Raw genomic sequence first — 15669 nt, forward strand, 5'->3', positions numbered from 1 at the left:
CTGAAAATATTCTATTAGTATAGAGCTCAGGGAGGAAAGGTTATTTGAGGGATTACTCTAAATTTATTATAGATCATACCATCCAAAGGATACAAACATCATAAAATCTTTCCCTCCATCAGTCACAATTACTAATAACACCACTAATTACCTCACGATGATAGGGGGCAAACCTTTCAAAGGCAGGCACGAAAGAACACATGCACACATCAGGTGATAATGCTATCATAACCCCTCCTCCCAAGTATCTCACTAGAATCCGGTTTGGAGGACATGGAATGATGGGGTATGGGTTTGGGTCTATTTGACCTAAAACATTGGACCTAATCACATTTGATCTAATTTATTTTACTTTTTTTTCTGTCAAAAATGCGGGGGGAGACGCCCCGCAATCCTCCTCACACTTCCCCTATACCGTTACCCACCACCATATATATATTTAATTAAATTTGACCGTAAAAAGGTCAAAAAAATACAATCAAATGTTTTAGGTCCAATGTTTTTAGGTCAATTATGCTAATATCATATCATATCATATATCATATCAATACCAAGGTATGCACCACTAGTGCAGGAACCCGAGCATTTATATCGCAGTGGGGGAACACCACCCCACATTTGAGGTGCTGCTCCTGTCATGGAACACACATGCTTTGGCCAAGAATATACTCAATGACCATTGGTGCACTTTTATGAGATAATTTCAGATAGTATGCTTCCAAGAGACCTGGGCCTTGTCTTGAATAAACACGCAGGGCTACGCCACTTATAAAATCTGACTCATAAAGGTAATGGGGGTGGACCAAGTAACGAGCTAACATTCATCCATCAATGCCACAGTTGACAAAATTAACTGTGACAGAAGAAACATCCCAATGCTACATGTTCGGTTTATTGATGGTACAGTGTTAATTCAATTGACTGTTATAAAAGACAACAGGCGACAAGCAAGCTGAATGTCATCTACCTTATAAAGGATATGATGTAAATATGCAGAAGAAAACATCCAACAGGGGAAAACATCATTTTAGCAGTGGATTTTAATATGCAGTGGATATGAGTTTAATATGAACCCATGGATATGATGGCAGGTGTATTAGACATAGAAGATGGGGTTTTTGAAATACCTGATTCAAATGCGGTTAAACCAAAAATAAAATATAAAAATGCCCTTGAAATTGCTTGTATATGGTTTGCACTTCACCTAAGAAAATACAGCGGGAGGGCAAATGGGGATTGCCCGGCCAAGGCCACCGTTGCTAGTGGGGTTAGTTCAAGCCATATAGACTATATACTTCTAAGCCCAGAACTGTGGGCATCAATTAAGAACTTTGATGTGTTGCCACGTTATGAGAATGACCATTTTCCTCGCTCACTATCCTTATCTCTGAAGACCCCTAACATTACACCCATTGGGACCCGAAGCAATGAAACTCCCATATCTATTACATGCCAGGCAAGGCCTTAAATAAAGTGGGATTGTGTTGATAAAACAAGAGCTTTGCCCCTTATATATTCAAGGCTGTTACTGTCCTTTGAAGGGGAATTCAGGAATCCTGATACCCCGAATGAAGTAATTGTGAATTTCTACATCATGACCATCGACAATATTCATCCCTTTTTCAATAGAACATCTAATGAGGTAACTAAAAGGAGCATTACAAAATATCCTTGGTATGATAAACAATGTTGGGCCACAAAAGAATTTCTCGCCCAATGTGCAAAGAGTGTAAACTTCACAGGTAGGCCATCATTGCATACCGCTAGAACTCAATACAAAGACCTAATGAAGAAGAAAAGGGAGAATTCATAGAATCAACATGGGAGACCTTAATAGATGCCATAAATAATAAGGATAGCGCACAATTTTTCACGTATGATAAGCTCTGACCTAGCTGAGGAAACGAATATTCAGGCTGGAAACATACCCAAGAGTGTGTGGTATGAATATACTGTGAATCCAGACTTCAATTACAGCAAAAAGCTATGTCCGGTTATCTTGATGATTTAGCTTTCTCGTGTTTAGTATTTAGTAATGAGAATATTCACATAGCTATCAAAGCCCAGAAACATAACAAGGCCACACCGCCCCCAGGAATCTATTTTTACCTGAAGCTCTTATTTACGTTCCACATTTGGCACATCTTTTTAACGCCATCACAGGATTTAACCTTGCCCCTAATTCTTGGGTAAACGCTGAAATTATCCTGTGTTATATCAGGCTACTACCCGATGAACTTTGTTAATTAACATCTATCTTCTAGTGATTATATAAATCGGTCAATAGGTTTATTCGAATCAAATACTCCATCAAACAAATAAAAGTACAAAACACATTACATGACAAAATTGACCATTGCTTCTTATTCACAATATGCAGTGTCCAATTCTATAAAAACAGAATATTAAAAACATGACTTCATTTAAGAAGAGGCGAACAGCGTAAATAACAGCCAATTCATAGTATCCAATACATGATCACTAGTTTAAAGTGTGTAGTGCATAAGCTTAGGATTGGGCCATTCAAAGAAGTACCAAAAGAGGAAGAGAGCATCAAAATACGCCCAATTCATGTTATCCTGTACATAATCAATAATTTAAAGTACATAATTCATTATCCCTGAATTTAAACAATCCTTTTAGATTAGGTGGGTCAAGATCCCCATTCTTTGGTACATTCTTTGCTCTCTTCAAAAAGGATAAGGGAGCCGACGCTGTCAACATGGAGTCGGCAGCCATTAGAAACAGCACTGCCGGCCCGTAAGAATGAATATTGGCTGACCTAAAGACCGGCAGTAGCATGGACCATGTGACAGAATTGTACGCTGGGCAGAACAATAGATCTCTATCTGCCCCGCATGCCGGGCATACTGAAACATCTGAATACCCAATCCGTTTAGATGTGGTTCCCCTCCGCTGTAGACAACAGAATTTGAGTCGCCTGATAAACCAACAGCTCTTATTTTTGCGCTGCAGAATAGATAAGGCTGAATCTCCATTACACTACTGATCACTGTGTGTCCTCTATCCGAGTTGGTAGCAAATTCCATAAAATCTCTTTTTTCCTTTATATCCTGACCCAGAATGAGTTTGTAGGATCTCAATTGGCTGTTAGTCAACAGATTATCGGGGGGGAAAGAACCCGAATGTTACTTCGGGACAGACCCTCGTCTATGAAGACCAGCCATGGGATTTTCTTCCAATTGTACCTTGACATTAATGCCCTGATAATAAAATGACATAGGGTAGCATGTGTGTTCACCCAAAGACGGAGCCAAAAAGTGATCGGGGCCAAGGCCCATTGGGCCTCCCAGAAATCCATTCCAAGTTCCCTATGAATTGATATATAGGGAGCGGATTCAGGGAGTCCCAATAACTTTCTAAAAAACTTCTCCTTGACCTGGATCGCAGGAGCTTTTGAGAAGCCCCATAATGGTGCTCCGTACAAAGTCACGGCCCTAGTCTGTGCTTTATAGACTTTTAGCACTGCATCGAGCGGTTGACCATGACAGCGGGACAGAAAGCGCGAAATCCCTCCTACTTGTTGGCTTAACTTCACCAATTGTTTTTTGATATGGGCATCGCCTGTAACTGTCTCCCAGAATTTTACCCCCAAATAATCGAATTCCTTGATTCTCGGGACTATCTCCCCGTTACAGATCATAGGGCGTATCTTCACCGCCCTCGTTCTTCCCACACAAACCATTACTGCTGATTTCATAGTATTTATTTTGAGCTCCAAATGATGCATAAAGGCGGCATAGGCAGAAATCAGAATCTGGAAGCCACTCAAGAGTCTTGGCTATTAACACAGTGTCATCTGCATATGCCAGGGCAGGAAGAAGCCTGCCCCCAGATATGGATAATCGCCCCCCCGTATCCACCAATGCCCTTAAAATCCCATTCATGTAGAGGGTAAAAAGGATTGGGGCCAAAACACAGCCTTGACGCACCACACATCCCGCCTTGAAGCACCTAGTGCACTGTCTCCCTGTACCACTGCACACACAGGCCTGGTTCTTACTGTGGAGTTCTTGTAATACAGCTAAGATTGCGGTCGGGCAACCCATGGACCCGAGCACGGCCCACAACTTTGATCTATTCTCTTTGCCATAAGCTCTGCTCAGGCCCATAAATGCAAGGTATACCACCTACCCCTACAAAAAAACAGATTTGGAGACAACTAAATACAGATTTAAACTCTGCTCTATAGTTCCCATCCCGGTGGCGAAAGCCAAACTGGATATCAGTGAGAACCACCTTCTCTGACAGCCAAGACTGTGCCCCAGCAGTACCCTCCCAAAGATTGTAAATGTGATATCAAGAAGGGAAATAGATCTATAAGAGATGGGACTAGCAGGGTCCACCTTCTTAAAAATAGGAAAGATGACGGCCTATTTCCATGAAGACGGAAATGAACCCATTCCCATACAGGCATTAACTGCTACGGTCAGCAAAGGGGCCCAAAGGTCTAACTGATCCTGAAAGAAATCCAAAGGGATTGCATCCGGACCCGTAGCTAGGTAACGGGCCTGGTGAACGATGGCTCGAGAAACTTCCTCCAACCTGAAATGCAATGGGGTACAGCATCTCCCAAGCCTTTTCACTAGTACACCTCCTCCTAACAAATTACCAAAATACCCCACCCAAGCGGCATCTTTCACATGTGTACCTCTAGGTCGCTCCAATACATTGTGAATAGGGCCCCCTTTGACAAATTCTCCAAAAGCTTTTTAATCGTTACGCTTTGATGCTTCTAGGAAACCTTCCCAAGCTTCTTCTTCAAGCTCGCCTTTCCTTTTCTTTTGCGCCAGGTGATAAATTGCTCTAGCATAGACAATCTCCACCCTCAAACTAGTTGGGGATTTCAGAACCCTCAAAAGCGCTTTGTTTGCAGAGGTACATGACTCATCAAACCACCCATTTTACAGGTGTTCGAATTCCCGCTGCTCTGAACGATGAAGTACTTGGTCAATGCCCTCAGTAACTGAGAACTGGTCCACTTTCTGCCCCAAGTTCGCATTGGAATCTATGATACCATGGATAAGGCATATGTTCTTTGCCAAAGTGACTATGTGTAGATTAGAATCCCAGATTCTCTCCCACTTAATTCTCCTTTTGGAGACATCCTTGGTTTTTACCATGCATACAAAACTGTCTCGAATGAAAATCCCTCCCAGAACACCACTCAGTTTCTGGCTAATAGGGTAATGGTCACCACTGGGGTCCAACAGCACTTCAAAACCCTTTATCCTATCCCAGATTTCTAACGAGAGACAGAAATAATCTACAGTGATGGAGTCCTGATGATTATTAAAGGTTATATTAAAGCAGTCTGACTCTATGTCCAAAGTACCTTAAATAGTGTTTGAAATGGCTACTGCATATTCATTATGGATTAATGCTTTTCATTACATTTAATTAGCTTACTCGATTTTCATAATTTTTAAAGTAGTTTGATTACAAATCTATGTATGTCAATTTGGTTTCTTGACATTGAGTAAAGAATCTATTTAACCGTAGAAAAACGTCCTAATTTGATGTTCAAAAGATCATTTCCCCTTTTACAAACATCACTTTATCACAGTTTCTCAGAAATGGCATAATATTCTCTATGGTTGCGCTTACCAATTTTGATAGATTCATATCTCTGAGTACACGCATGACAATGGTAGATTCTGTGTCTGTTGGGTTGGCTCTTTTGGCAGCACCTAGTGTCCGCAAGACCGATAAAATATTACGCAAACCAAAATCATAATGCACCTACGGAAAATAAGAAAAAATTGTCTTAAAATGGATAGGGGTTACGACAATAAAAAACAAACAAAGAAGAAATAAAGGAAGAAAATAAGAGATAGTGAACAAGAAAGGAGTGAAGGAAATAAGGATTGAAAATAAGATGGAGGGAACATGGAGGAAGTAGACGAGAGAAGGGAAGAAATAAAGAGGAAAAACAGAGAAACTGGAAATGTGGAAAGAAAGATGAAACAAAGAAAAAGTAAGGAAGAACAAAAAAAAGTAAGAATGAAAGAACAATCCATAGAGCAAACGAACCAAAGAAAATGAAGAAAAACATACGACACATTTAAGAGAAATTGGGAAATGGGGTGGCTAAGTAAATGAAGGACAGAGGATGACACTGAAAAAGATAAGAGGCCTTCATGCTGAAAGGTAATGGCAGAAACAATTTTACAAAACCACCACCACATGTGAAGGAACATTTGGTGCAAAATACTGCTATCATAAAAGCTTCCAGCATTTTTTTCGTTTTTTGTTCTTTTTTTGTGAGTTGCTTATGTCTTGTTGCTTTATATGCATCTCGTATGTCACTCTCTTTCATGTTTCTGAGGCCACAAACAGTAGTGAAGTTTCTCAAGACAGAAATAGTGAGAGGACAATTTGCATAGACAAACGTTTACGGAAGAAGAAAACTGAGTACTCTTGCTTTCTGAATATCAAATGGGTTGCTACTACATATTCCAACAATGCTGATACATTGCCCAGCTGATTAGAATGCAAATGTGCATTTTAGAATAATTCTATGAATTTGAAGGGGGATAAGCATCCAATCAGAACGAAAAGAAATCCACCCCATTTGAGGAAGTAGGATTTCACTATTGGACAAATGGGGTGAGGCTGAACTTTTCTTTGAGTGTTGTACCATGCCACATGTGGCTTGGGACCACTTAAAAGCGCTAAATGAGATGAGAAGTGGATGAATACTAGGAATTGTCCAAATTAATGCAGTCAATAAAATGGTCGGAATAACATTTCTGTTTATGAAGAAAATTGAGTCTCCAGATTCTGTCTGGTAAAGCAGATACCACAGGCATTGTGGATGGTACATGAATGTTCACTTGCAGGAGTTCTGAATAATAAAACATTTATGATCCCTTTGACTGGTGACTATGGGCCTCATTAGGACCCAGGCGGACTTCGCGGTGCTAAATGCACCGCGAAGCATGGCGGAAAGCCGCCGATAGCGCCATGGGGGTTGGCGGATTTACCGCCCCATTCCGACCTCGGCGGAGCGGTAAATCCCCAATCCCCATTCTGCCCTTCCCCATTCCCATTTTTGCCCCATAGGGTATAATGGGAGTGGGGAAGGAGTTAATTACGCCACCGTAAAATACGGTGGCGTAATTAACAACGAGGTCCCGTAGCGCCATGGTTTTCTCCGCCTGGTAAAACCAGGCGGAAAAGGCCGCCATGGCGCTACGGGAACTCGTAGTATGGCGGAGAGGTACGCCATGCACTACGCTGGCGTAACACCCTCTCCGCCAGGGTCCTAATGAGGCCCTATAACTTTTAGGAAACAATACAGCATATCATTCCTTTATTGGTGTTGATAACACCCTTATTAAAGTATATCATATTTAAAAGAATTGATTTTGTAGTTATTTATTGAAAATGCAAAGTGCTTCACCAAGAACCACAACATAAAGTGTATACTTTATTTAAATGTAATGTGTTATTAGTTCCCAAGAACTATTCACATTTTACAATAAATACATCAACATCCACATTAAACTAATCAAGCCATTTCATTATTTGAAATGACTGCTAATTATGCAACAAAACATATTAAAGCTATTCAACAATTAAAAGAATCACATTACTTATAGTACTCATAATGTATACAGACATTAAAACCTGTAATTTCTTTTTTAGTACATTTAGTACATCCAGTTTGGTGCTCAATGATTCCCATACATTATAAAGTGTGATTATTAGCTCAACATTATTGGAATTAAGGCAGTACTTCCAAAAAGCTCCCTAGCTTATAGAGTTAATATTACACACGAATCTGGAAAGCAATTTTAGGGGCAGTTGCTTCAGGGGCACACAAGAGGCCATTATATAATTATAATTGTTGTTTCATAATGCGTTTAATACCAGAGGCCGGTTTCTAAGCGCATGACTGGGATTCAAACCTGTGTTGCTATGCGTAGTTCAGTTTGGAAGGTGTGCAGGGGACTGGAGAGTCCATTACCTAAGGACATTTTTGTGCAGTATTGTTATTGCAACAGCTTTCAGTGCCAGAGCTGTGGTTTTCTCGCCTGCACCCAGAACACCTTTGAATAAGATGAATCATTTACTATAAATATTTGCTCATTTGGTTTGCACATCCTTTTCTACATTGAAATGTTGAGGGACAGAGTTTTCTTATTTATGTGTGAAAATGGGACGTGATGTTAAGAAGCTGCTTTGCATAACTCTGGCGACTGTACTTGACAAGACCAAAAATGGCATACAAGATTGGAAAGGATTAACCTGATATTATGATAAACTATTCATACTATTAAAATGTGCCTCCTCCCAATGGACCATTATGTTATGAAGGTCTTCCTGGCATCAACTAAAAAAAGGATGAAGGTAGAATAGAAAAGGAATTCAAAGGTTTTTTTGTGGAGTGCGAAGGGAAGTGTCCCAGGCTCTCTAACTGGATACTCCACAAAAAAGTATAAGAAGGAGGATTTTCATACCCCAACCTATGTAGAAACTATGCGGCTTTTGTCGTGAGAGACTCCAGATACTTGTTATGCTAGGAGGGGACTTGCACCCTGTGATGCTTGCCTCTTAAGAAGTGGTCCTGTGCCCCCAACTTAATAGACATGTTACTGTCTGTGGTTAAAGTGGCAGGTAGAATCTGCTTTACCAATAGTGTTTTCTACAGTTAAAGTATGGAAGAATTGTTTTATAGGCTAAAATGATGACATGAAGAGGCATCCCAATAGGATAATCCAACCTTAACACAAAAAACTAAAAACTCTACTGATGTTGCTTGATGCAGATAGGAATTCTGAGGGTGCACATTGAATGGAAATGACAGGTGTGAGAAACCTGCCAGTATTCTCCCACCTACTCCCCCGGGATCTTCCATTAAAGTGGCATAGGAAGGGCCATCGCTTTTGGACCCCGACCCTGGGGGTGGCCAAGTGAGGGAGACTCACCAGAGTGGAGTGTCACGGGGGACTGGGAGGAGAATGCCAAAGGGTGAAACATGGTATTCCCCTTTCACAATTATACAACAAGACACTCTCCCTCAGTCTTAATGGGGTATTTTCAATCGCATCCCATCTCCCCCTCCCCATTTCCAATAAGTACTAGTACGAGGAAGAGGTGATCGGGAGCAATGAGGATTACCCCTAGAACCAACATAGGGATACAAAGTGAGGCCACCATCTAACACCTTTGAATTGTCCCACTAATAGTCAGGCGAGGTCAGTCACTTTTCCCCAACTGTGCACACCTGACTCCAACTGACTGAGCCGCAGTATAGAAAGGGTGGTTCTGCCAGAATCAGAGAGCAAGCTGGGGAAGCTCACTGGACCAGAGGAGCCAAGGAGTAGGGAGCTGCAGGAAGAGAAGCCTGGAGGATCCAGAGAACGGCATGCCAAGACACTAGCCTGGTGTTCTTGAGGGGCTGCAGCATGGCCAGGGAGCTGTGTCTCCAGGGAGCCGGAGTGAGGCAACCTGTATCTTGCCGGCAGTGTTCAGAAAAATGCTTGTTCCCTTGGGACGTGTGCCGGTCCCAAGGGTGTCTGAGGGGCAGGGGGTGAGACCCTGACCTTGACCCAAACCGATTTGACCTGCTCACCGGCGTCACGCTACTGTTAGTGAGTTTCATGAGACAGAGAGAAACTCAATATTGTGCGGGTGGCTGGAGCGAGAGCCGAAGCGTTGTTGAAAGAAGAGCCTGGTGAGCGACACGGTGAAAGAAAGCGAAGCAAGCGTAAGCTGGAAAGCAGTCCAAGAAAGCAAAGCGAAGCAAGAAAAAGGCAAAAGTGAAGCAAGCGAAAGCTGGAAAGCGATGAAAGAAATCTAAGCAGAATGACAGAAAAGGTGCGCTAGATGCGCGGAATTAATGAAAGATAGCAATGTGCGCTGGTGGCACAGAAACAGCCAAGAGTGGGTGGAAGAGAGACCCAAAAGTAGGGAGAGGGGTGCAAGTGACCCGAAACCGAGAGAGAAAGCAAAGAGACAGTGTGAATGAAAACAAGCAATCAAGGGAGGGTGCAAGCAATCCAAAAGAAATATAGAGAATGCAAGAGGCACGTTAAAGGGCAAATGAAGGTGCAAGAGAGCACAGTGAGAAACTGAAGGGGCAAGAGAGCACAGTGAAAAGTCAGGCGACGTGTTCAAGAGGCACAGAAAGGTGGACAGAAGGTGCAAGTGTGCACAACAGAAAAAGGTGTGCAGGAAGCACAGTAAGAAAAGAGGCCCAGAAGTTGAAAATGTGCCAGAGAATAAGGAGAGGGGTTAGATGTTAGGGTGGTCACGCCTGGGAGGAGCAAAGAACCCGGTGTTCTCGAAAGTCTCTGATGCTACCCCCATGAAAGAACTGTACAGTGAAATGTACATCCTGACAAGAGAAACTTTTTGTTTGTTTGTTGAACTTCGTAAAGAGGGGCCTCAGCTTGGGGACGGAAAAAAATAAGCCTCCTTGCCCCTTACCGAGACGCAACACACCAGCCCTACCTCAGACACACCGGGTCCAGCATTATTTAAATTCACCAAAGTTTCCATCTAGGAAACTGAAAAAATGATTGCATAGTTGAAGCCATCTAACTGCAAGGGTGACAACTGCCCTGCCCAACTAATCAAAGATGCAGCGAGAGACTTAGCTCCTTTTATCTCTAAGCTAATTAATGCCTCCTTCTCAACAAGTACTGTATCAAGTAATTTAAAAGACTCCTGGGTTTTACCTCTCCTCAAGAAACAAACTCTTGACCCCTCTATCCCTACTAACTACAGACCCATCACCACAGTACCCTTCCGTCTCAAGATAATAGATAGAGCAGCCTATCTTCAAATCCAGAACTATCTTGAAGTTAACCAGCTTTTAGGATCCCGCCAATCCGGATTTAGACCACAACATGGCACAGAGACGGCCCTAATCGATCTCAAGGCACAAATTGACAAGCTCAACGACAGGGGAAATACCACCATGCTGCTCCTCCTTCACCTGTCAGCGGCCTTTGACCTGGTGGACCATGCAGTTTTGTGCAAACACCTAGCCTCAGCCACCCACTTCTCAAGTGATGCTATAGCCTGGGTGGAGTCATTTTTAGATAATAGAACGGACCCGATCCAGACAACTTGAGGTGTTCCACAAGGTTCTTGTGTCTCGCCAACCATGTATAAAATATTTACCATGCCCTTATTTTACAAATTGGACAGACTGGGTGTCACCTACACAAATTATGCAGATGACACCCAGATCCTCATTCCCCTTTCGGGCAACTTTGTCTCCGATATGGCCTTGGTAAATGAAATATACATTCAGGCATGGATGGCAACCCATGGCCTCTGCCTGAATGACGACAAAACCGAGATTTTGATTCTCGGGTCGGCGGCCAATTTAAAAAAACTCAACTTGAACTACTCTGCCTTCAACATTGATGGAAACATAATCACTGTAGCTAAAGAAGTGAAAACGCTAGATTTTTACCTCGACTCCACCCATACGTTAAGGAAACAGGTCAACTCACTGGCATCATCCACTGCCTATACATGCAAACTGGTTAGAGCTTGTAGACCTTTTTTAACACAAGCTAGCTGCATGATACTGGCCAATGTCTTAATAATGTAACAAATAGATTATTGCAACGCCCTTTATCTGGGAGCTAACAAATACATTACTGACAAAATTCAGATTCTGCAAAATAACGCCCTTAGAACTGCCCTGAATTTATCTATTAGAGAACATGTATCCAATATGAGAAGAGAACCGCACTGGCTAAAAATATTGACAGAATTCTACTTAAAACAGTCTTGCTCACATTCAAGTGCCTCAACAACGTAAGCTCCCCCCTATCTTACTGAGAGAATAGTCAGAAGAACCTGAACTCGCCCCGCTAGAGCGGCTAACTCCCATTGCTTACAAATACCTAGATTCAGACTAAAAATAAACAGGCGGGAACAGCTTCCCGGTAAAAGCTGCCCAATCTTGGAATGCAATCCCACTTGAGCTTAGAATGGACCAGTCCTACTATAGCTTTAGACGTAACACCCTTAACTGGCTACGTTCCAACGACCCCCATGATTAACCTATATGTACCACTGCACTAGCTATCGAAAGTTATCCCGCACTCTGTACCTGGCACTGGCCCGTACTGTAACTGCCTCCACGTATGCATGAACCTCATTACATCTTCCTTATTGTGTTATGTATATATGTACCTCACTGTATCCTCCATTCTTGTGTAACTAAGCCAGTTACCTAAGGGTTCGGTGTGCCCTACAAATTAATAAACAAACAAACCAAACAAACAAACCCTAAGAGGCCCACTAAAGACATTGCTGAACTTTGTGACGAGAGGCCTAGACTTGGGGAAGGGATCCCTGAGAGGCCTAACAGGAACTGTGTCTTTTTGTTTGGAACTGGAACGATCAACGCTTGGGGAAGGGAACCTCGAGAGACCCAGAGACATTGTGAACTCTATTGACTTACAGCAAGAGCCCTGCGTGGCAGGTTCCAAGGGCAACCCTTTTGAGTTGAACTATTTTTAACTGCCAGAACTACACTTACTGGTAAGACTACCTGAAACCAGCTTTGGTTTACATTTCCTTTTTTTGAGTCACAATGTTTCCTTAAAGAAAATCCCCTTATCACATTTGGTTTAAGAGTGAGGGCAATCATATGTTTGGACGCAGTTAAACTTTGGTTTTGGATTTTACGCACATCGACAGCCCTTAGAAGCATCAGTTGAGGGAATAAACCCCTTAGAGGTAAGGCCAGGTTGGATGTCACCAACCCCACAAAGTTTAATAATAAAGGTTTTTAAACTGTTATTTTTGAGTCTGTGGGCCTCATTATAAGTTTGCCAGTCTGGAAACAATGGTGCCGGTAAGCGTACCAGCACTGTTTTTTCCGGACCGGCAAACTACAAGTCTGCCTGCCAGAGCAGACTTGTCACGAGAGAACCGTTACCGTTGTTAACAGTGCCTTTGCTCCTGTGTCCCCATTCCCATAGTCTCTATGGGAATGGGGAGTAATGAAATTGCCGGCCCCTGACTTCCCGGCCGCCGGACTTAGAATAACCTGTTGGCACCGGGAAGTCAGGCTCCTGTAATTCATCCCGAGTCCAGCGGCAACCCGCCGGTAGAACCGGCAGGGTTACCGCTAGACTCGGAATGAGGCCCTGTGTCTCTCTCGATACCATGCCTGTCTCACACAGCGTACGGTTGATTTTGAATACCTCAAATAAAAGTATAAGCTGCTATAGAGGGAAACACTGAAGTATGAGAGGCTGCAACAGATGCTCAAGAATAGATTAGCTATATTACAGTTTGGGCTGCATTGGACCAACAAATCTTAGGCACCTTGGCACCTTAAGGCCAAGCCTGTTTCTGCGACTACACTGTTAAGTCCAATTGGGTGGGGGGGGGAGGTCAGAATCTGTTGGAATAAAGAAGAGGATGGAGGGATGATTGGTAATGCTAGATGCACCCTTGACAGATGCACAATGGGGAATTATGTGTTGCTCCACCAATATGGCGATCAGCAAATAGCGTGTAGGAGCTATCAGTATCTGGTTTGGATGCATCTTCTCGTTCCCATGCTTAATGGTACATGCTGCCATTGTAAGTGCGTATGAGGGCCTCTGCACCACGTGTTGTGGTCTAGCTGGAGATCAGAACCATTTCTGGTTAGATCGTTTGTAAAGAATCAACTTAATAGTGTTCTGCCCCAAAGTCTGGTTATGGCCATTTTACACCTTCGTGATGGAGGAAATAAGCTGAGCAGGGCCCAGATGTTCTGGTCTGTGATGGCTGCAGTGACTGCAAAGATTGAGATTCTAAAATACTCTAAGTGTGGTTAAGGGCCAACGACCCAGATGTTGGTAAAGGCCTTGCTACAACAGTCCAGGATGGGAAAAATATAATTTGAATGGTGTGTTAACGTAGAAGACCATTGGAGCTCACTTTCCATTTCCACGAAGCGCAAATGGGTGTACTAAAGAGAAGCGTAATAGTGTTACGCCTGTCTTAACTCCTCCATTCATGCTACAGAGGATTTTCGTTGCTTTTGAGGGTGGAATGGCCGTTACACTACCATCTCCTGTTTGACAAATTGATTTTACGCCAGTAGGAGATTGGAGTGAAACCAATGATTTCCTATGAAAATCACCTGCTTTTTGCAAAAAGCAAGTGGTTTCCATAGGAAATCATTGTGAACGCTGCATGCCGTTCGATCATAACAGGCAGAGTTTACTCTATTTCCACTGCTGAGTGCAAATAGAAAAGTGTGAAGAGGCTTCCGCCACCTATTTACACTTCTCATTTGCACTCTGCAGACCAAATGATGAAAATTGCTTTGAGGAGACCTGTTTGTACATAAGTGTAATCGGTCCTCTCCGGTCAAGTATGCTTTTTTATTAAAAATAAAATGTTATTCACTGTAGTGACTAGACTACTTCTAGTCCATAGACCTGTTTCCTCCATCATGTATGGGCATCCCCGTACGGGATCGCGCATACAGGATGGTGGAAAGGGCATAGGAGTATGAGCTCCTATGACTCTGTGTGGGGCTCTTTCAATGATCCTTAGGGCTAATTGAACCTTTTGAAACCTATGTAGGTTGGTGACTTTTGCTGGGTGGTTGGGTGGATGCATCCGTGTATTGTCTTTCTCCCCCCTCTTTATTTGTCCTCGCCACATAAAACCAAATTTCAGGAAGGTTGTACTGATGATAACATCTAGCTGTCTTTATTGTTTACTGATTTAACGTACTTTGCCCATTTCTGTACACACCTTGATTGTATTGGTTCCACTGTTATGTGTTAATTTCTGAATTAACCTTTCCAATGGAAAAAAATGCCAGATTTTGCTCACTGTGAGTTGGTATCTGGGAATGCACTGGCACTGGAAATATATCCTGAAGGATTGTAAAACTAAGAGCTTCTACTAGAACTGGCAAATAGGGAATACGATACATATTGGGGAACATTGTACAAAGTAAGAATATTTTATAACAGGGATCATGTAGTACAACTAAAAAGTTGTGCTATTTTTAAATGTTCATATTGATATCTTGGCTTGTTCATGCTTGTCATGAGCGTGTTATTGTCTCTGTTGAAATGCATGAATGATGTTCTGGGGTGCTCATCGAAATATTGAGATTTTCAAAGGATGTGGTAAGTTACACCAATAGAACTCTATAGAACATGAACAATATGCTTCAAAGTGGAAGATGAAGAAAGCAAAGCCTCGCATGTTGCCGGCCTGCTTTGAGCAAAGACCCTGTGGTCGTAATCTGACACCCCCAACCCTTTGCATTACATTCCAAATTAAACTTTGCCATAACAGTTGCTGATATTAACTGGAAAGAACTTTTCACAGGTCACTCTACAAAATTAACCTCACAACTGAAATAAGTATTAAAGATTCAGTTCAGCTGAATCTGTTCTCTCACCTCTGCATATCAGATACTGAACATGTTTTACTGTAAAAGAGATGAGTGGTATCCTTATTTAAAAGAACCCTATTATGCAAAGACGATTGCAACAATTCTCAAATTAACAAGGAAAGACAGTTCTAAAATTCATATTTGTGTAGAAAGAGCACAGAACAGATGTCAATATAGCTATAATCTTTCAACATTAACCAATGGTGTCATCAAAATAACATGTACAGAACATAAACATTTACCTTTTCAAGATG

The 15669-nt window shown here is 42.3% G+C and overlaps 1 protein-coding gene across 1 annotated transcript in view; it reads right to left on the minus strand.

Moving 5' to 3' along the window:
- The window catches only part of DNAH5 (dynein axonemal heavy chain 5), a 4235244-nt gene that overhangs the window by 2029374 nt on the left and 2190201 nt on the right, over window positions 1-15669 (minus strand). Inside the window, exon 39 of the mRNA XM_069613779.1 lies at window positions 5629-5763. Within this exon, the coding sequence (XP_069469880.1) occupies window positions 5629-5763 (135 nt within the window). The remainder of the gene's footprint in view (window positions 1-5628; window positions 5764-15669) is intronic.

The sequence above is a fragment of the Ambystoma mexicanum genome, chromosome 5p (genome assembly GCF_040938575.1).
Source record: "Ambystoma mexicanum isolate Mex_15411 chromosome 5p, UKY_AmexF1_1, whole genome shotgun sequence".
Taxonomy (NCBI): domain Eukaryota; kingdom Metazoa; phylum Chordata; class Amphibia; order Caudata; family Ambystomatidae; genus Ambystoma; species Ambystoma mexicanum.